Below are 23,055 nucleotides of genomic sequence, written 5' to 3'. Positions count from 1 at the left end.
CTGGAAGGGTCAGGACATTAAAACTGTACATGATCTTGAGTTTTTATTAGTTAAACACTGTAAAAGCTATACTATTGAAGTTATACAAACTAAAAAGGAGAACTGAGACCACAAACATCATATGACAACACAAATGAAGATTGTTTTTTTTTTTAAATTAAGAAATTAATACTTAGATAATATACAAATTTAATAATAGACTATATTATGATGGCAGGTTTATTGACATACATTGATTAAAAAGTTTTTAAATTAAATTTTGAATGTAACTGTAAAACATTGTGGCATGAGCAATGGTGACCAACCCACTGGCACTGTGTTAATAGAATCACAAAATACAGTAGAATACATGTGTATGACTGCCAATTAATTAATATAAACATCAAATACATCTTACAACAACTGCTTTCTAACTGGTCTGTGGTTAAAATGTTGCTGTTCGGTGAAAGTGATCAATATAAATTATCCTAAAAGTGCAAAATCTGTAAAATAAATCTGAAAGTAAAAGTATTGAATGTATTGCACTTTATGAATTTTTGTGTAATTAATGGCATTCAAAAAGATATTTCATTGCATATTAAATATACACTTACATCTTGTTCTCAAAAGCCATATCATAAGTGTGTGTCAAGGAAAGGCTGATGGAGTACAATAAGATTAAAAATTAAAAGCTGATGCACAAAATTACACAGATGATTGTGCAAGTTCCCAGTGTTGAAAAGAATGGGAATCACCATTTTCAATACTTTAAAACAGCCAAAAGTAGATCAAAACTTTCATGGCAGAAAATAATCTAAGAAATATATAACATAAGTGCACATACATGATGATCATTTGTATTCAAAATTTTACATTCTACTGTAAAAAACTGTATCAACTTATACATGCAACAATCTGATTCTTCTCCTCCTAGCAATAACTAAGTGTGATCACAAACACCAAAAGTACTAATTCTCTTTCAAATGGACTACGTTTCTGATTCTAGTCAGTAACGTTTACGACAGAGAAGCATGGATCAACTATATGCATCTAAGTAACATTATTTTCTCAATGACTATATCTATATTAAACATATATAAACAACTATCCCCATGTTCCTACCCCCAGTGGTGTAAAAACTTATTACCCTAAAACTCTGAACAACCACAATTTCATACATAATACCCTGAAGCAATTGTGTTTCTGTTTGCATAAATTTACGAGTATGTGTGTGTAAAATCTAACTCTACACAAATTATCTAAGAGTTCTAAAAATACTGCCTGGCTAATCCACCCTAAGCCTCATATATACACACACACACACACACACACATATATACACGGCTCACTGAATAACTAGTAAATTAAAATATTGAATCATATAATTTTTCATTCATACCACTTTATAATATAATCAAGTCATTATTTGGTGTGGGATTAAAATAGTTATTTTGCCTTTTCCTTGAATATGTTGAAAAAGTGCAAGGTGTTCAAATATCTGACTGCCATAAGGGTGTTTTGATTTCATCAGTATATATTTGGACTGGATAACTTACCCAGAGATTTTATGTTTTCATACATTCTGAATTAAATTATATTATTTTAAACGCACCAGGAATATCAGTATATCACATATGTAGACTGGTTAACTTGCAAAAAGATTTTACAAACAACATAATTTTAATTTTGTAATACTATGGATGAAGCCACCATTTTGAATCTATACCGGGGGCAAATTCTCATGTAGCAATATTTTTTATCCATTTAGCCCTGCCAGTTTTTTAACTATGTAGTTGATTACAAATGTAAATGCACTAATTACACTTAGTGTACCATTATTTTACTAATTTTTGCTAAGTCTTACTTTGTAATTTTTGTTGCTTCTCAATATTTTGTATAAATTTCACTTTTTTTTCCCTCCAATAAATTGAATTTGAAACTTTTTTACAGAATGCTTGTTTCGGTTTATTGACTGAAACTATACTAATATCCGAAATTTAACCAAATATATTATAATTTGCTGCTACAGTAGATTAAACTAGCTGTAGAGTGGTTGTAAACAAATTCTTTAAGTACTAGATTATAATGACTAAATTATTACACTGCAGTTATATACATGACCAGAGTTACAGGTTTGAGACAAGCCAGTGATTGTCATAACTTCTATTGGAACACAAGTTCAGGAAAGTGAGAGGTGTGGTGTCACAAAGATAATATATAATGTAGAAAAAGTAAATTTAGTTTATTTAACACTTAAGAATACAGTTGTTCTAATTACACATAATATAACACAAAATGTAACCAATAATTTTTACACTTTATTAAAAATTAAAGAATCAAATCAAATTTGAAACATAACACAATGTAAAAAATCCAGTAAATTTACATTCTACTTAACACTAAAGTAGCCCAAGAGTTGGTAGTGGATGCTATTGGCCAATTGCTTTCCCATGAGTTGACAGAAACCCTTAGTAGCCTTTACCAGAACCCATGGCTGACATGTAGATATGCTGTGCATTATGTTTGGTGTGGGGGATAGGTTAGCTCATTGGATAGAAAACTGGGTGGATGGAAGAAAACAAAGGGTTGTTATAAATGGAATTCAATCCAACTGAATTAATGTCACAAATGGGGTACCTCAGGGCTCAGTCACAGTGTTAGGTCCTTTGCTCTTTTTGATTTACATCAATGACAAAGATCAACAAATTGTTAATAGATCATTTAAATTTTTCTGATGACAAAGTTTTAGGTGTTACTGCTTCTTTACAAAGGGATTTGGATTATTTGCACATGGGATATTAATTTAAATTATGAGTATAATTTCAATGGAAATAACCTTAACACTGTCATGGAAGAAAATAATCTTGGTGTTCTAGCTGATCATTCTCTTAAGCCATCTACATAATGTGCTGTTGTTAGTGGCAGGGTAAATAGGATTTTAGGTTGTATCTACAAAAATGGTGAATACAAGTCTAAAGAGGTTATAATTTCATTGCACAGGTCATTGGTTGGGCCACACTTTGAGTATTATGTTCAGTCTTGAGCTCCTTATCTTAAGAAGAACATTGAAATGTTGGAAAGGGTTCAGAAGAGGGCTACTAGGATGACACCTGGAATGGAAAGGTTGACATACAAGGACAGTTTAAGATATCTGTAATTTTCTTCTCTTGAGAAAAGAAAAGTTAGAGAGGATCTGACTGAGGTGTTTAAGATTGTTAAGAGAATGGACAGTGCTAATACATCACCTTTTTTGTACTTAACAGTAAGAATGGTAGGACTAGGAAACACAAATATCCATTTTGGCAGGGTAAGAGTAATCTTTAGATAATGGTTGGTTTTGAGTGTTTTATTTTAATTTTAAAGTATATTTTAGTGGATGTCCTTAAGTTATATGTAGATACACCTAAGACCCTCAAATCATGAGGCAACCCTCCAATCACCAAACCAAGTCAACCCAAAGCGAAACAAATTTCAGTTAATCAAAAAATAATAATGAGTATTTAAGAAATCATAATGACAATATTTCTATTATTTGGATAGTTAAAATAATCAAAAATAGCAATAATTGTTAACACTAATTGTCATTATTTACATGACATTAGTTAATTTAATCATAATTTCTATTAACAGATTATTTTACTAATTGATGCACATATATAACTATATCTTTAATCAAGTTAACTGCCCAGCACTAATCACTAGTAAATTATGTGATGTTTTACATTTACAGCTACAAATGGCCTGAAAGATATTTAAAGCTATAAAAAAATCAGCAATAAATAAATAAATATATGTATATATATATAGTTATGTGTGAAAAACACTGTTCAAGTCAGAAAACAGTTATCACATTGTAAACCTTTATAAACTAAATATTTCCTTTTTTATATTTTAAAAACAAGTAATCCATTTCATGACCTGTTTAGAATTCAAACAGGATATATGTTAAGAATTAACTCTTTTTTTTTTCCTTTCCCTTATAGGGTATTGAATAATATAAAAACAAAAATGATCAAATGTTCTTTTTTTTATTAATTAATTATCTTCCAAACATTTATTCTTCACAAATAACTTAAGTCTTTCTTGAATTTTATGGCATTTATTTGAAGAACTTGTTAAATTAGATCTATTAGTAGACATCATAATATTTTTTATTTACAGCTGTAGAAACTATTACTTTCCATTCTATCCTTTAATAATACATATTACAATACCTTTCTGATTCCATGTATTCTTCATCCTCTTCCTCATCATCATCATCAGAGCTTTCAGGATCTCCACTTGAAAGCTGCTGACCTTTATCTACACTGGAGTCACAGCCAGATCCCCCTGCCTCATTATTTGTGGTAGTGCATGAGCTACCTTCATCTTCTGGATCATTTAACTTAGGCTTAGTGTCACCATTAGAGCTGCTGCCAACAGAACCATTACCAGTGATATTTGTGCTACTACTACAAGTCACTTCATTATCTCCACAATCATCTGTTTTATTAACTTTTAATTCTGATGTCCAATCTTTCCCAGAAGGAGATTTCTTAGATGTAGAGTTTCCAGTTTCTTTGCTGTCCAGCTCATCTACTGAAGATGAGGGACCATTACATTTACTTTGAGCTTCATTATTAGTTCCTACATCTACAATATTGGCTTTCTTAGGAGATTCCCCAATGCTATCACATTCAGAACTACCAACTTTATCTTCTCCATTAAACAACTTATTTTTGAAATCCATATCTATTTTGTTAATTTTCTTCTCTCCTTCTCCATCTGATGATGAAACTCTGTTTTCAATTTCAGTTGATGAGGTATCTTTCGAGTTACATTCAGGTTCTTCCTGATCAATGGAGTTATCTGGAGGGTCATCTTCTTCATCTGAAGAAGACTTCTTAGCACGTAACATAGGGGAACGTGGTTTATCATGGCTAATTCTTTTTACTTGTGGTGTTAACCTAAGTGGTAGACTTTTATAACGAGCAAGAAGGTCCTCCAGGGGCATTACTGCTTCTTCATGTAAGGCTTCTGTGTCATCTGGCTCTTAGGTACAAAATAAAAAATACTATAATGAATGAGAATCTTTGATTTCTTCAAAATTCATAAAACACATATAATTACTTAAGCATGAAAACTAGATAAAGTTATTAATTAAATCACTATAATCTCTTTTTTCTGTTTATAAAGATTCTCTTAAAAGTCATGTGAAATTAACACCTTAAAAATAAAGAACATTGTTAACACAAGAATCCATCACTCAAATTTAACAAAATTAATTCTTTTAATTACTCGGTGCTCAATTATGGCTATGACTAACATTTAATGATGTAAAAATGTGGAAAATTTTACAATTATATGAATTTTCAATACTTTCAGTTTATTTTTTCTAGGAATGTGCTACATTTCTTTTTTGTTTCCAGAACTAATACAAGTCATTTTTGGAGCATTTTAACTTCTTGACTACTTTCACTAACACCTCATTGCAATAGTATACTATAAAAATGGGTTACACATGCTTCTGTAAACCTATACAAGTAAAAACAAAACTTTCTTAAATGAAAAATATGAAATATAATTTAGTTAGTATTATACTTCTTATATACTCAACTATATATAACCAAATACGACAAATATCATACCTAACGTTTATACCAAAACACCATAATGAACTAACATATAAAAATTATTTTCTCCATTAACACAACTACATGAACTACAATTACTGAATGTAGTCTTGAAATTACGCTGGAGGCTATTATATTAACTGAATTATGAGCAATAGAAAACAAAATGCCAAACAGCTCCCAATACAAAATCTGCTGCAAGACTATTATTACAAGTTTTAAACACCCATGAGCATTTCTTTTATAAACTTGTAATCTCCAAATTCTTTATTATGTTAGAATCACCAAGTACTCTGTAAGAGAAAACATCTTGCCCCCCACCCAAATGTTTTTCCTAAATTTCATTAATATGAAAACATTGGTTTGAATTTGGTAAATCTAAATTGAAGAGATATGGGGGGGGGGGGGGGTTTGCTGTAGTTTGTACTGGGCACAGAAACTAAATCATCTGTGTTCTTTGTTCATATTACTGCATGAGTATCTTTGTTTCATTCCATAAAAAAAGCGATTTTAATGGAGTTTCATATTTTTTTCATATTAACTACCTTCATAAATCAGAGCTAAATGTATACATTTACATTATCTAAAATGATTAAATTATATTAGTTATAAAGATAAGAGTAGACTTTTTATCAGTTGGATAACTTTGCTGTTAATTAATGATATTATCAGCCATAATTCTAACAATATCTCATGAGATTTAACCGACCCAGGGATCTTAGGTTATCCTAAGTCCATATACTAAGTTAACAGTATACAAGAATCATCATAATAAAATAATAAATAACAAAGTAAGTATATTAAATATTGAAAAGGACAGTATGTGTCCACACTGTGGTAAAAGTTTCACTTGTTTGTCCAATGTTCACACCTCTCCAAAATCATCCTGTTTTTTCAAAAAATATCAATAATTCTCTCCGACACTTGCTATTGAATTATTTATAACCAACAGAAAGATTCTGCCTTACAAGATTCCTTATGAGGCTAGTTTGTTCAAACACCAGGTTTAACCTCAGTTTCACTATTTGCTGTTGTGGTGATTGGCATAATAAGCTTATGGAATTTATTAAAATTACTTACAGCTTAGTTAGAAAGCCAGCTAAATTACAATAGTTTTAGGACATTCTGTTTTTTGTGTAGCATAATATTTTGGACTAGTAAAATCATTACAAAAAAGTAGACCAATGGTCGTTCATTTACTGATGAAAGTAAAACAGAATCCAGATGAAACTTGTTTTTTATTAATGCTGTTTATTTATTGTTATAAATTAAAATAATATGTAAAAAAAAAGATAAAACTTAAAAAAAAAAGTCTTGTGATACTCTGTCAAAGCATACGCACATTGAAAGGTATGATTGTAATTTGACCGTGGGGTGCTTGTAGCTTGATCGTTTGCTTACAAAAAAAACAACTATCCAGCAGTGATAAAAGATTTTCAGCATAATTTGAAACTGTACAAGTGCAGCTGTATAGAAATAAAACTAAATGAATCCAGATTTAAAAAGTGTATTAGCTTTAGCTGTAAGAATAAATAAGGTGTGACTATTGCAAAATGCAGTCAATCCAGAAAAAGTGTAATTTATGTTCATTTCGTATTTTTCAAATTTTCATTTTACCATACATGACTAATTCCACTATAGTTAGTGTTAGGGTAGAAAATATAAGACATGAAGTATAGTTTTAAGAGTCAGATTTATTCAGCAAATTCTGACAAATCTTTAGCAAAAAATACCTTTTAAATTAAAAATTGCAATGTTTTGTGTACAACATACTGGTAATATTTAGTAAAAGCCTACCAAATTTTGCACAAATACACTTTGTAAATTCAGAATTATAGTAAACATTAATTCTTCAATACAGATATTGGTCCAATGGATCGACCATGTGCACATAAGTTTATAATGACTAATACCTAAAAAGTCTTTAATTATTGATGTTTCTGTATTTTTCTAGTTCTGCCATAAGTGTCAAAAACTAAAAAATAGGTAACAATGTTAAAAGTATAAAAACACCATAAGCTTTTATGCAAGTTGTTGATACAGCCAGAAATTTGGAAAGAACACATTAAAATAGCTAATACTTTTACATTTAAGGCCTAAAAGGAACCGTGAAACACTGAAAGACATACATGTGCTGAAAAATCAATAAATCAAGCAACTTACTAGGATGTGTTTAAGCAGCACGTGATGACAGCCAGACTTTTGTTGTCACTTTTCAGTGCTTCATACCTACAGTGTACATGTAGTAGAGCTAGTCATAATTAAGCTGGAGTCCTATTTGTGTAAATAGGTCAAAGACTTAACGACGTTACATATTGTTAATTTATTAGACTATTATTACTGCATGTTTAGTAACTTCTGATCAACACAGTGAAATGAACAAGCTATTCAGCAATCAGCATTTCCTTTGAGTGAATAATCACATCTACTAAATTTGGACCAACACAGTGAAAGAAGCGAGCTCTTCAGCAATCAGCATTTCCTTTGAGTGAACAACGAATATTAACTTGCTGTAACTTTTTTTTAGTAAAGCAATCCTACCCTGAGTTATCATAGTCATACGTGTAACAAGGATATTCCACTAATCACTCAGCTTAATATATTTACATATATAACATAGAAAATTTTCAGCATAATAATATATACAAGTTCTGGAATAAGAGTTATGTTTTATTAAACCAATAGTAAGGATATAAGATAATACTAAAATATTTCTATAATAATTACTCTTAGAGAGCCTCCAATTTCTGACAAGAAAACAACACAATTACATTTTCTTTTTTTTAAGTAATATTTGACAATTTTTGTCAAAAATAACTGTTTGAAAATAAATGAAAATTAATTGAGCTTTAGCCTTTAGATATAGCTATAGCAATAGGCAAAACAAGTCTTTAATTATCTCAATATTACTTTCTATATGTGTAGGTTGGACTTGTGCATCAAACAAAGAGTAGCAATAGTTGAAATATTGTTTTAAAGTAGTTCAGTTTAAAGATAAGTATTCAACTATCTAAACATAACTTTTTCTGGCATATATTTTTTGCATGCCAAGTAATGTAATACTGGTTGTAGGATGTAACAAGTAAGAAATATATAAAAGCTACATTACTGTTTAGTTAACACATGAAAAAATGACTGTGACTATTTACTTCACCAACAACCACTAAATTACATCCTACACATGCATAAGTTGTGTAAAAGCAGAATGAAGGCATAATATCATGCCAAGCTATCATGCTTTGTGCAAGTTCAGTTGGTATGTGCCTGAAGCTGTACAAGTTTGAGTTATAACAAAGATACTTTAGGTTTTACATCAGTGAATTTTATATATAAAAACAGTGTTTCTATATGATATTGTCTTATCTGTACTGACATGTTTATATACTTAATTACATGAAGATTTAGGTGTTTAAATTAAACCTCAGTTCTTTCTATAAGTTTGTAATATAAAATGTATTACAAATGAAAACAAAGTTGTTAGCTGTTTTGTCTGTGGAAATTATTGCATATCTCCTATGCAAGGAATCTGAACATTCTATAACTTATTTTTTATTCAAACCTTGTTCAATGTTGTTGATATTGTATTTCTTCAAATATTTCATGCATTTATGGATTATATCTAAGGTTATTTAGCCATTCCTTAAGTAAGGTTACTTTTAAGTTCTCTCTAACACCTTTTGTGTAAAACTTTATCAAGTGATTCAATAAGTACTTTTGATTCCAATGAATTTTAAGGACATTCCCAAAACCAAGAGGCCTTTTCCATTAACTGAGTTTGGTAACAATAACTGTAGACATTAAGAAAATGATATTTATAGTTTTAAATTTTGTTTACATATAATGATAAAATTTATATGATTTTTTCACTTTTTATCCTTTTTTGGAGAAAGCTCTAAGTCCCTTAATCAAGAATTCAAGATTGCACAGGCATATTGCAATACAATTATTTTTTTTGGCTGTTTTTATCAGTTTTTTTTTAATTTTTAACACACAAGACAGTTTTGTTATGAATTTGATTGCTCATAAAGGTCATAATTTAAAAAGTATATTGTTTGGTTGTGAACTTTTTTTTTTTGGATGGGCCCATTCTTGATTAACTTGGCACTTGGTGAAAACATTTATAAACTAAGATTCTCTAGATTAAGCCATAAATCAATAGAATAAAAAATTTATATATAAATCATCCTTTTGTTTTCTCTCTCTCTAAGAAATATAAATAAATAAATCATTAAAAAAATCTATACATTTTGGTCATTACACAAAGAAATTCCTGTAAAAAAAGCAAAATCAGACTATACCTGTAACCTAAGTGCCCTTTTACCACAGAAGGATTTTCAGGCTAGAAGGTAAAATATTTTGCTAAAGTTTATTATAAATGATCTGATTAAAACGAAAACAAAAAACACTTGCCAGAATCTGATGCATCACTAACTCCTGCAATATGTTTCAACTCTGCAACAACTTCTGGCTCAGTTAGAGTAGCATCAAACTTTAGAAAGGCATCTTCTAGTGCGTGTGCCATGTTACCATTAGAATACTCTGGAATAGACCGAAGGTATTCTGGAAAGTGCATGGAACAGTACTTAGCTACCTCTGCTCCTATAAAGAAACAAACAAAACAAAGTAAAGAAAAAAAAGTTTCAGTTTAATAGGTATGGTAAGTTCCACTTTTTTTCACTAATCTACCATTCTGCACAACAATCAGGCCATCTCAGTAAGTAAATATCTTATACACACACAAACTCTAGTTCTTTCTGACATTAGTGTTTCTACACTAGACTGAACAACTCCGTAACTACACTTATTGAGTAATTTAATTTTACATTGGATGAAAGCAAATATTCATAATCCTTGAAACCATTTACAGATATAATGTTCCGGTGCGTCAAATAGTAGAAAAAAAAACATACAACTTTATTAAGTGGAGTGAAAAAAATAATCGAACCCTTTATATTTTAAAAATGCCCAAATATGATAAAAAAAATGATGTGGCAAAATACTAGTAGGGGGTCCCACAGAATTATTGTTCCTGGCCACAGAAGTGTACACGAAAAAAACAAAGGAAAAATGTTTATAGTATTATTACACGCTGAGTTTGCACTGTTTATTCCTGGCAACCATACTCACACTAATTGTAAATTAACTGTAATAAAATGTTGATGATCGCTAAACTTTTCCACCACCACAATGTGGCAACCAGCGTGCGAATGTTAGAACCAAAAATAGGGTGTTGACAAGTTGTTGCTTGACCAATAACAGCCAGTGATATATCAAATGATAGCTATCCTCATGTTCTACATTAGTCTGGACAGTTTCTTTGGATGCAGAAGCATTTCATATTTGAAAACACACAAACAAAACTTTCAAACCATCAATAAATACTTTTTTTAGCCATTCAGTTTGAAGAAACAAAGCCATACAATAAAATCTGTAGTGTATATTACATAATGAATAAACTGATATATGTATATATATCTGTCTGCCCAAATCCAAGTAACATCATGCCAAAAAACAGATGATACGTTGGCTTAGCAACAGTAGGCTTCACATCATATCACCGGGCATAAACAGAGAAGACCCCTGGCAACAGTCTGCTTTCGTCATATCATTGGGCATAAACGGATATATTAGCCTGGCAACAGTCTGCTATACATTATATCGTAGTTTAATTTACTTTAAAACCAATGAAAATACATTTTTCCTTAACTTTCATAGGAACATAGGTAAGTTCATGTTTCATTTTTAACATCTGGTTCTTGACAATTTTCATTTCATTTATCAATATCATACAAATTCACATGAATGGGTTTTTTCAGCTGACATATTTTGTTAATACTACATTTTATCTCGCCTTGACACAGGTTTGACACAATGTCTCAGATTACCAGGTAAAGCAATAATTTTATATTAGTCATGGATATTTTATTAGTATTGTTCAAATGAGATGGTTGCATGATGAAAAAGGTCAATTATTAATTTTTTTTCCATTAATTATTAACTACATAACTGAAATTAAATGTGAATTTCAATGGTGTGTAATTTTTTTCTCACTATTTAAAAATCAACAAAACTCGCTACTACTACTACATTAAAAAAATCTGATCATGTTCAACAATTACTTGCTAAACATGCCACAGCAGTGTCTCACCTCCATGGCCATCATAGACAGCAAAAAATGAAGTGTTTTCATCATAATTAATAATACAGTTGTGAGCATCCTGCAAACAAACAAAAATATATATTAAAAAAGGGCAAGAAAATACCTTAAAACTCATACAACAAAACAAATAAGTCACATATCAACATTATGAACATTTCAGCTTGAAAAATTCTCTCAGCCAAACCTAAAAAAATTCCCACTAGGAAACGTTTCTGTTAGGGTGAATTATTAAAGAAATTTTGAAAGATATCTTTTATAAAATACTTTTAAGATTTTTATAAGATTCTGGTAAGGACTATTCAAAATCCCATGTGAGTTTATGTTAGTCTTTTTGAACATTACTAATGGAATACTTGATTGATATCTGGTTTAAAGAAAGAAAGATTTAGAATTGTTTGCCTAGGACTATAAAATAATTAGAAGTGATTGAAGCATTTAATATAATAAACATCTTGGATAATTTTCAAATACATATACAAATGTAGTATTTGGTTTGTTCCAGTGGGGAATTAAGATGTTGGAAATGTGAACTTCAACAAATATCTTTTATTAAAGATCCAAATTCAGAAATGTTCTGATAAAATTAGTCCATTAAATTTGCAAACACATTTGAAGGTCTTCTTTAAAATGTTCCATGTACATGTGTATTATCAGTTCCAGAACATTTATTTGTTGATGCAAGTAGGATCTAATTTAGCATGGATCAGTGATCTACAAAAATAAACTTGAACTATAATTATTAAGCTGGCATTGTTCAATCTTTCAGACAATGATGTTCACAAGTTACACCTTTTAGTTTCTCATTCACATACTAATTATTTAATTGTGCTGTAATTTTGACCATGGTTATAGCAACACCTGGTCACAACTACCACAAATTACAAGGTTCTATCAAACTCGGAATCTCTTTTTCAAGTAGAATCACAATATATATATTGCTATTAAATGATACTCTTTTTAAATATTTGTCTGATAGAAAAGAAAACTCATATATCTTTTGCAAAAAGTAGACATTTCTAAGAATTGTTCCAAATCTCCTACCATTCATGCCTACAATTCAAAACTTTAACCATCACAGACAAAGTCATACAAGCTAACTATAAAAAGTACATAACTATCACACAAGACAAAAATTTCAAAAACAACAAAAAGCAAAATGACATCAGTAACCACATAGATACAGGTATGTAAACCACTAAAACAAGCCTGCATGTATTCTTCTTGATATTTTTTATTCATGACTGACAACTGAATAAGAACTTGTTATAACAAACAAGTCATGGGACTTTATCCTCATTATTTAATTGATTGGTTCTTGATTTAAGAAAATAATAAGCCTTTGATAATGCAACAATTAAGTTTGAGAATGAAGTTCATGATGAATGTTGGTTATAGTACCAAATAGGACTTGATATACTAACTTATGCAAGATGTCACTTAAAAATGGAATACAATGATGTATAGAACAGATTATATGAAAAGAAAGAGAAAAAAAGAATACTGAACATTAATTTATTTCCAATAAATGAGTAATGTATACAATAATATACAATGTGAAATTGCAGTATATTTTCAAATATAATTTATGTATATCGAAACATTCATTATTTCCAAACACCAATTAAATGACAACTAGTATTAAAATTCCTACATAATGTTCACTTAATCATTAATCGTTTAAAACTAAATAAGGAAAATTGATTAAAAGCAGCTTCAGCTATTTCATAAATGTGACACAAAGAAAAAGTTAATCAATAATGGTATTGTTATGGTAATGTTAACTTATTACCATTATAAGTTTTTCAAACTGAAGTGTAATGAAGTTTATTTCACGGTTTCATTTGATAACAGTTTCGATCTTTCACTTTCATTACATATTTCATTTTCAATCAATTCAGTTTCAAACTTACTTGATTTGTTGACAATAAAATTAAATTTTCTTATGAATACTAGTAGCTAAAACAATAATTCAAAAATTCATAGTGATGACCGTATGCTATAAAATCTTATTTTTATACTATTGCGATTAATAAGTATTAGTTGACAAGGGATTCACAATATTATACTACTAAGCCTAACTATCGGAACTAGGCTTATAGGTATAACAAGGCTAAATACTAAATGGAAGTACCTCTTGAGAAACCCGCCATCCTTGCATCGACGAAGCGCCATAAGACAATCTCGGTGACGTCTCATTCGTGGATATTTTCTCAGTAACGGGCTCTGATAGATAAGCGCCCATTTCTTCAAAAATGTAGCTTGATAAATTCTATATGTTTCACAAAAAAAAAATTGGCAAGAAGCTATGTCACCAAAAGAAAAAAAAAGAAAAAATGTCAACAGGTAGATTAAACACAAGCCGTTTTCTTCGCTAAAGTGTAACACAAATCTCGGATCGTTCCACGTGCCCCTTTACGGCGCGCTACCGGCGTGTCAGAAAACCTGAAGTCTGTACTAAAAAAATGTACTAGTAAAAAAAATCAAAACTCATGGAAAACTTACACCAAAAGTATAAAATAGCTGATAAAATATAGTTCTCTTAAAGTGTTTTATGAAATAGATAGTTTTAACATGAGAAAAATTAAATATGTAAACAAAAAAAAGTTAAGCTCATTCACAATGTGTAAGTGTTCAAAATCATACATGTAAAGCTAATTCAAATTGACAATAACATGTTATTCGTAATAAAAAATTAATTTCAAAAACAAAACACCATGCCCACAACGCTCATAATTTTGTCACACCACAGCTTTATAAAGTATCAAAAATCAACAAAGAAAATCAGGAACGGTTCTAGGGTCTTGTTGTTGGAAGAAACAGAGGGGAGAAAGCGAATATGTTTGAGATCGTCGTTGCGGTGATATTTTTAAATATCTCATTGTTAACTTTGTACATTTTTGCCTCCCCCGCCCCGCTAGCGCCGCCCCTGAAGATCTACTGTTTATTGCATCCAATTTAAAATACTTCCAGTATTATTGGCAACATTATAAGACCGTTATCTCGAACTTATAACACACATTCCTTAATGAAATCAATTCATTTCTTAAAGAATATTTCAGTCGTAGCTATCTCTAATAATTTTAATTTGACAAGTTTCGACATCGTTTCACTTTTCACAAAATTTCCAGGTGAAAAGGCTAGACATGTCAGGTCTTGAAATTTAACCAATTAAAACTGTCTTCAACTAAACATCAGTGTAACCATGGAACACTTTACCAAACTCCTATATAATTATCTGAAACCCAGTTATATTCAAAGAAGAAACAAATATTGAAGGCCGTCTGACGGCACTCTTATGGGATCCTGTCTATTACCCATTATTGCAGAAATCTATATTAAACAACTTGACAAAACAACTGTATCAACACCGATACAAATTTCACTGTTTTGGAACAGATATGAAGATGTTTTCGTTTTATGGCCCTTTCACCTGAACAGTCTTCATAATTTGTTTCATCATCTCAAAAACCAAGACCAAGCTATACAGTTCTCTTCAAAAATTAAAATAAATCGTTCCTAGATGTAAAAGTGGCCAAAAATTAATCTCAAACAGGATACACAACATTAGCTTTCTGAAAGAATATACATGCGATCAGATTCTTATACGTCAAACTACCCAATTCCAGTCAAAAGAGGCATTGCAAAATCTCTAGCAACATAAATCAAGAAATCAATGCAACACAAACAAAGCCCTTTCAATATTACAAAAACAAATAAAAAAATAGAAGATACCCTTCATTACAGATAAAATATTTCAAATCAAAACACAAAAAATAAAACCCTTTGACATTAAAACAAATACAAAAATACACCCTGTTCAAAATAAGATGCGCTGGTCAGGAACTCATCTTCAAGATTATGTCAATAATCGATTTTACAAAACAGAACCTTACAATGTAAAATAAGATTTTTGACGTGTTATATTCTTTTCTGTGTGCTCCCAGTCTGTGGACTTATAACCGTGGTGAGCACAGCATATCGTGTAGCTTTCTGCTTAACTACAAACAAGTAAATAAACTCTTTATGCCTATAGCACATCATAAAAATATACCTTTATAGAGCAAAACATATAAAACATATTGAAAGCAGTAGCTATAGATATAAAAGCCACACTATGCTCGTAATACTCCCTTTGATAATACCATTCAAATTTGCTTAGTGGTTTATCTCAAGCAAAAATGTCGAGTTCAAAATCGAGTGGGGAATTTTACAACTTTTTAAATAATTAACTGAGTATCACAGTGGTTATCGACTATCATATGGAAGTCTCACGTTCAAATACTAGTAGAACCAAGATTTTATGTTACTTTTTATTATATTTATTATCACATCTACAACAATATTTTTGAATATTTGGAAACATACGAATACAATTATAGATTTAACCAGGGAAAACATCAAATTACATAATAAACACGAATGAATTTGGGTGTCTAAAACATCTTGTTTGTTTGTAATTAAGCACAAAGCTACACGATGGGCTATCTGTGCTCTGCCCACCACGGGTTTCGAAACCAGGATTCTAGCGTTATAAGTCCGCAGGCATACCGCTGTGCCACTGAGGAGCCTGAAACATCTTAAATATCTTTTGACTCCAATATGTGATGCTGCTGTATATTAATATTGATGTTTTTCAACTTCGGTAAGAATTTTATAAAATGTATAAGCATTTCTTATGAAAAATTATACCTTCTTGTATGTGCCATTCAACATCAAATTCTTTTCCTTTTCCATCACAATTAATAAATCGCAGGGTTAGACACTTGACCATGTAGGAATATTTCTTTGAGACCAACTGTTTTGCATGGTTCAGTCTATAAGGCTTTTATAAAACAGATTTGAACATAACATAAGAATAAATAGAAGTCAAAATTCTTATCAAAGGCCACTTACAGGAGATGACCAAATATACAAAAAATGCCATTTTTCTTAAATACTATAAAAATGATAAACTTTCTTCATACATATATAATTACTATGACATAATTAATTTTTACTAAACATGTTCGTAAAACATTTATTTAGATTTAATTTTCGAAATAAGAATTAATCACCATTTTCCTTCATATGACGGGCATTTAGCTAGTTAACAAAGTAAAATGTAGTAGGACGTAACAAAATCAAAGCTGCTCAATGCTGGACCATGGTATTTCATAAATTAAAGAAAGGACAAAAAAGAAAGAAGAGTACCATCCACTCAATGCTCAGTGATAACTGACGTTCCATCAGAAAGTCCTTGAGAGTGGTGATAGACTTTTTACTGGAGTCAGTGTTCTGCTGTATTATTTCCTTAGCCCTCACCAGGGCCTTATGAGTTTGCAACAACTTGGTTTCAAATCACTGCATCTCCTCCTTTAGTTGTGGGAGGGGGGCTCATTACGCTTCTGCAACCAATCCTCTTCTCTGTTGTATAACGCCCAAGCTTCCATTCTTTTAGTAATTTGACCGTGACAGTGTCACTTCAGGATCAGTATCTGCTGAAATGTTAGTCACTGGTTGATGGTCATTGGTGGGTTCAATGTGAGCTCCAACTTTGATTATCACAAAGTCTGGTCGCAGGATTGTTTGGCTAGTGATGGGTTGGACACTGTTGAAGATGAGGACCCTATAATGATGGTGGCCACTGAATACGTTTGAAGGTTTTTTGGCGATTGTCAAGTCTATCTGCTGCATTGATGGTTGATCATCCAGGTATTGGAAACACTTCTGGCAGCCTAAGCCAAATACTGCACTTCAGATGTGTTGGTCAGCAACTCATTTTCATCCATAGGCTCTGCTGATTTGAAGCTGAGGTGGATCCTTGGGGTCTTGAAGACATCAAGATAAGTCTCCAGTTCACCGAGGGTCTGATTAATTCTCTCCTTTCTAATACTGCAAGGTAAGACATGGTTAGTTAGCAACAAAAACTTAGCTAACTGAACAGAATAGCCATAAGGGTTAAGGACTTGATCTAAAATAAAAGAATCGAGATTGAAAGGTAAGGTCAATCAAATTATGATTGGTCATAAGTTAAGCTAAAAGTGTAGATTTAAAGTTGTAACGACCCAGTTACAACATTTTTCTGGTCTAAAGTTACATAGAACTACAAAACCATAAAACTAATACAGAGTTCAAGTGATATTACTACAGGCTTACATGTACTCACCTGTATATTGCCTGTAGAAAATGTATCCCCTGTATCTGTAAACATCCCAGTCCCTTAGGATTCAATGTGCTGCTTACTGTTAATATTACTATGGCAACATCTAACACAGCTATTTTGTAACCATGCCACATACCCTTCACTGTTGTCTTGTTGTTACTCGAGCAAATCCTGGGTCAAATAGGAAATAAAGTTGGGTGAGGCTGCAGACACTGGTTCCTATACAAATAAGTGAAACAGACTAGCCACCACATGAGCTCTAGGCTATAATGTTTTGACCAATGAAATCTTTTTCAGATACAACTTTAGTATGTACTAGGTGTGATATGAAAGAACTACTGCATGGATGTTACTTTCATCCGCTTGCTGTATACTCACAGTGTGCATTTTCATGCATTTCAATTGAATCTTTTACTTAAAAAATGCCAAGAAATGGTTTAGTAAACTGTGTACTTAGGAAATATTTAATTTTACACCATTGAAAATATTCTATCATAATCATATAAAACACTGGGCACACCAAATTTACATTTGGCATGATACTTAAGCTATTATTTTTCAATTAAATTATCTGGAACATTGTCTCACCAGCATTAATGAAATATCAGGTGCACTACAGATCAGTTATCACAGTTTACTTAATATCTTATGTCGTTTTTTGGCAGCTGTGTTTTCAGTGTAATTGATGCATTTGTGCTATACAATACTCACGAATAACTTTATTCAACTCTATATACATGTGCGACATCACATACATATACTTATTTATATTAATACATGTATATTTTCATTTGTATTTTATAAGGTATACTAGTAGCTCATACACTGTTACCATACTATGGTTTGATAGCTGTGGTACCATAATGTGCTGCCATCTACGAGAATTACACTCACTATATCTTCTTGGCATCTCAAAATAAATAATCAATGGCATAAATCAGCTAAAAATTATTTTAGTCAGGATTAAGGCGCATTCTATCATTACACCATATATATCAATGCATACTCAGATCAACCTAGGCTAAATACAATATTTTGCAATAAAATAAATTTAATGTCCGAGAAAGCTGCCAACAACTGTAGCCAAACTATCAAGTTAGTGTATTGCCCTTTGCGAGTTGATCTATTTATGGGTCGAGAGCAGCTCAGTGGTTAGTATGCCAGACTATGGATCCGAAATTCATGCCTCATTACTGCAAAATATATTGCACTCCACACTTTGGGCTCATTGGTGCATTATGTGAATGACATTCATATTTCACTATTCGATTAGAGTAGCCCACGAATTAATGATGGTTGGTGTTGACTATCTGCCTCCTCTAATCTTTCATTTGAAAACTGTGGATGGCTAGAGCAGCTAGCCCTCGAGTAGTTTTGTCCAATATTCAACAAACAAACGATATACTTGCTACAATAGACATCACAGAAAATGAATTATAGGTAAGTTCAATGAAAGAATGGCCATTCCACTTAAATTCATAAAAATCTGAGACCTATTCTATGCTAAGAGAAAACACAGCTCCCTCACTGCACATGAAGGAGTTATATGTATACCCAAGTGTAGTGGAGAGAGTTTAGTAGGTATCACACGATCTGCTCCACAGAAATTCCATTACTACTCAGTTAGACAGGGTGAGCAGTTTTTGCAATCTGTTGACCATAGTTTGCTTCATAAAATCACCCAATGGCTGAGAAAATAAGGGTTGCAATATCCTTTTAGCTAAACATTCAATTTCAGTCGCACATATTGTTGACATTTTAGACATTGTATCTGTGCACATCAGCCATCTGAAAACAATTGTAGTATTGAGAAGCTTTTAACTAATGCCTTGTAGTTATCTCTTTGTGAAACTCTGCTCGATAGTTCGTAAAGTTAGGGTCACTAGCCCTTTTCGTTCACTTAATCCTATAATCAATAAATTATTCTAACTTTAAACATCAAATGACAATACATTTCACCATGAAACACCACTTCACAACTTGGAGGGCAAGGAATGTTACTCCTTTTCAGTCATTGATTATACAATCAGTAACTATCCTAAGTGCCGATCTGAAAGGTAACCCCAACTGTAACCAGCAGGTCATTTTCAGCAACTTGACTGACCACCAGGCTATATTACACCTCTTCCCAGGTACATGAACTCATGCACATCAACTAATGCAGACCTTAGCCACTCCACATGTTCTTGATGACACTGTGGTACATATTCTCTAGGGGTGGGCCATACATCAAATCCACAAGGAGCAATATTTCCTGATCAAACGTGTGTATGTTTGGCAAACAACCCATTCATCTTAATTCTGTTGTATGATATACCATCACGAGTTACATGACAGTGTTCATCTCATTTAACCATCTTGGAATTAACTAATTTTGCAAGAAAATGTTTGTTATATTATCCTTACTGTTAAATAATCAGACTGTTGCTGATAAAGCAAAGTGCATGGCTTTACCAGTCCCAATGTTTCACAAAACTCAGAGAATAGTGATGAAATTAGCTACGTGATAAGTGTGAATTTCTCTAGTTACACTGAATCAGAATATCCAGTGTTTCGTCAACCCGTCAGCAACAGGCTGTACTTGAATATCAGCCAATAGATAAGATTTGATACACTTAGTGAAAGAATCAGTAGTAACCAGCGTATACCAGTTTCTTGGAAAAAACAAACAATATCCATGGCTATTCTCTGTGAAGCAGAACCAACAATTCTTTACTAGAGTTTACTCTGTTTACGCCTGTTTTCTTCTGGGCTGTGCACATCATACAATGCTTAATGTTTCGACTCAAATGTAGCGTGTAAAACCATCATCACATCATTGTATCCAACTTCCAGTATAATTTCCCATTATATGACTTGATGTCATTATGGCAGAAATGACTTTAACTCCTGCATGATGCCAATGGCAAAGACATTCAATGAACTGCCAGAGTCTCCTGTGTGAGGAAACAATCTGATGGTATTTCCGTGTTGCAAGCCTAGACAATGCAGTAAATAAAGTCATATCCCTGCAACATTGTGATACAATTTGCATTTAAGATTCAGTGATGCATGGTTCACCCAAATAGTGAACTTTCTACCATGCAGATAGTATTGGTAGTGTTTGAGAAATACCAAAACTGTGAACAGTTTTTTTTTTCATCATGTAGTATCTGCATTCAGGAACCATGAATGTACGACAAGCATAGATGATTATATGTTCCGCACTGCCTTACAATTGCAATAACACTGCTCCAATTCCATTCTGCTAGCTTCAAATATCCAACAATATGTAACAGTCCTGTGGATATGCCAACACTATAGCTTCAATTAAAGCATGTTTTAAAACAATGTACTAAAGTTTCTTGAAAATGCTGAATATTTCAAGTAAAAAGTTTAGTATTAAAGATAGGTTAGCATATATTGTAATGCAGTTTCCACAACGCATTGTCCTATTATATATATATATATATATTTTTTTTTTTTGATTTTGGATCATATGGCACATTATACACTTACAAAACACTTTATGTGAATGTACAATTACTGAACACAACAGAAACACTGAAGTTGTCCAATGTTTCGTAAATGAGTGAACCCATGTATTCATAAAAACATTTATTCCGGTGTGTTTATACTGTAGTTTTGTTTTCAACTGGAAAAATGATCAAAGGCATTTTAATGTTTCGAGGTTCAATAGTAGTCACAGACACAATACCAGCTAGTTTCTGGTTTTACTGCTCTTTTCTTTTCTTGCTAATTTCATAACTGGAATAACCACATGTTAAAAGATCGTAAACTTATATTAGTTCTTTTGCTCACGTAAAGGTTCTGTACGGCAACAGTTAGTAGCTTTTATGGAATATACTAAAAACCGAACGTTGGGCCGAAACAGGACCAAATTGGAGCACTAAAAGGGGTCTGGCATGACCTAGTGGTTAGAGTGATCGACTCACAATCTGCAGGTCGGGGTATCAAATTCCGTCACCGAGCACGTTCGCCCTTTCAGCCAAGGGGCGTTATAATGTGTTGGTAAAGAGAAGCCCAAGAGTTGGTGATGGATGGTGTTGACTAACTTGAGTCAACTCGATACTCCTCGAGTAGCTTTGCGCGAAATTCAAGAAACAAACAAACAAAAGCAGAACACCCATGCCGAGAACAGGCTAAAAGGCTATCATTTTTTTATTCATTTCTTACAGCATTTCACCTAGAAAGCTAACAACTTTGAAAACTTCTCTTACAAACTACTTATCTGTAGCTATGCACAAAATATCAAAATGTTATCTGGTGCGTGACATTCCCACTTGTGTCTTTTATCTCGTTAGTTAAAGGTTTGAGTTAAATGTTTTGCAATATTATATTTAGAGCTTCTAATTTTCGGAACACCCCTGATACAAAAAAAAAAGTTATTCAATTTACTTTACATTAACGTCTCCACTGTGCTCGTGAGATTTAACCCTTTCCGTATGGACTCATGTATAATTATTATTATTTTTCATTATCTTAGCTAATCTTATGTTACTTAACCTAACATGTTTCTAATTTTTACGTTTTAGTTACTTTTATAATAGTAAATGTTTGTTTTTGAATTTCGCGCAAAGCTACACGAGGGCTATCTGCACTAGCCGTCACTAATTTAGCAGTGTAAGACTAGAGGGAAGGCAGCTAGTCATCACCACCCACCGCCAACTCTTGGGCTACTCTTTTACCAACGAATAGTGGGATTGACCGTCACATTATAACGCCCCCACGGCTGAAAGGGCGAGCATGTTTGGTGTGACTGGGATTCGAACCCGCGACCCTCGGATTGTGAGTCGAGCGCCCTAACCACCTGGCCATGCCGGACCTGGTATACAAGTGTATACAAGTTGTACACTAACTACTTCTGAATGCTGATAATGTACAACAGAAAAATAACTGCTTTCAATTATAGTACTTATCGATAACTACTGTTACTATATGTATGGCAAGGAGTTCGTCAATGAAATGGGCTATGTATAAGGGAAATGGTTGGAAAGCTTCAAAAAGCCAGAGGGCGAGATAGTGCATTGGATAATGCCACTGTTACAGTATAACTTTGTTGCACCAACTATCCAAGACCTGAAAATGCTAATGAATTTCTTACCAGCCCGTGATTTATTATTCATTCATTGCAGTATTATCTTCAGTAACAGTTTAAACTA

General features: G+C 32.0%; 1 protein-coding gene across 1 annotated transcript in view; it reads right to left on the bottom strand.

Moving 5' to 3' along the window:
• LOC106463986 (protein phosphatase 1G-like) overlaps positions 1–14,147 on the bottom strand; it is a 34,377-nt gene extending 20,230 nt beyond the window's left edge. Inside the window, exons 1-4 of the mRNA XM_013924125.2 lie at positions 13,883–14,147; positions 11,740–11,809; positions 10,002–10,190; positions 4,194–5,010 (exon numbers count right to left, since the gene is read on the bottom strand). Coding sequence (XP_013779579.1) covers positions 4,194–5,010; positions 10,002–10,190; positions 11,740–11,809; positions 13,883–13,993 — 1,187 coding nt within the window. The 5' untranslated portion in view covers positions 13,994–14,147. The remainder of the gene's footprint in view (positions 1–4,193; positions 5,011–10,001; positions 10,191–11,739; positions 11,810–13,882) is intronic.
• Positions 14,148–23,055: the final 8,908 nt, after the last annotated feature.

The sequence above is a fragment of the Limulus polyphemus genome, unplaced genomic scaffold, assembly GCF_000517525.1.
Source record: "Limulus polyphemus unplaced genomic scaffold, Limulus_polyphemus-2.1.2 Scaffold1, whole genome shotgun sequence".
NCBI classification, from domain to species: Eukaryota; Metazoa; Arthropoda; class Merostomata; order Xiphosura; family Limulidae; genus Limulus; species Limulus polyphemus.
This window is presented reverse-complemented; position numbering and strand designations above follow the sequence as displayed.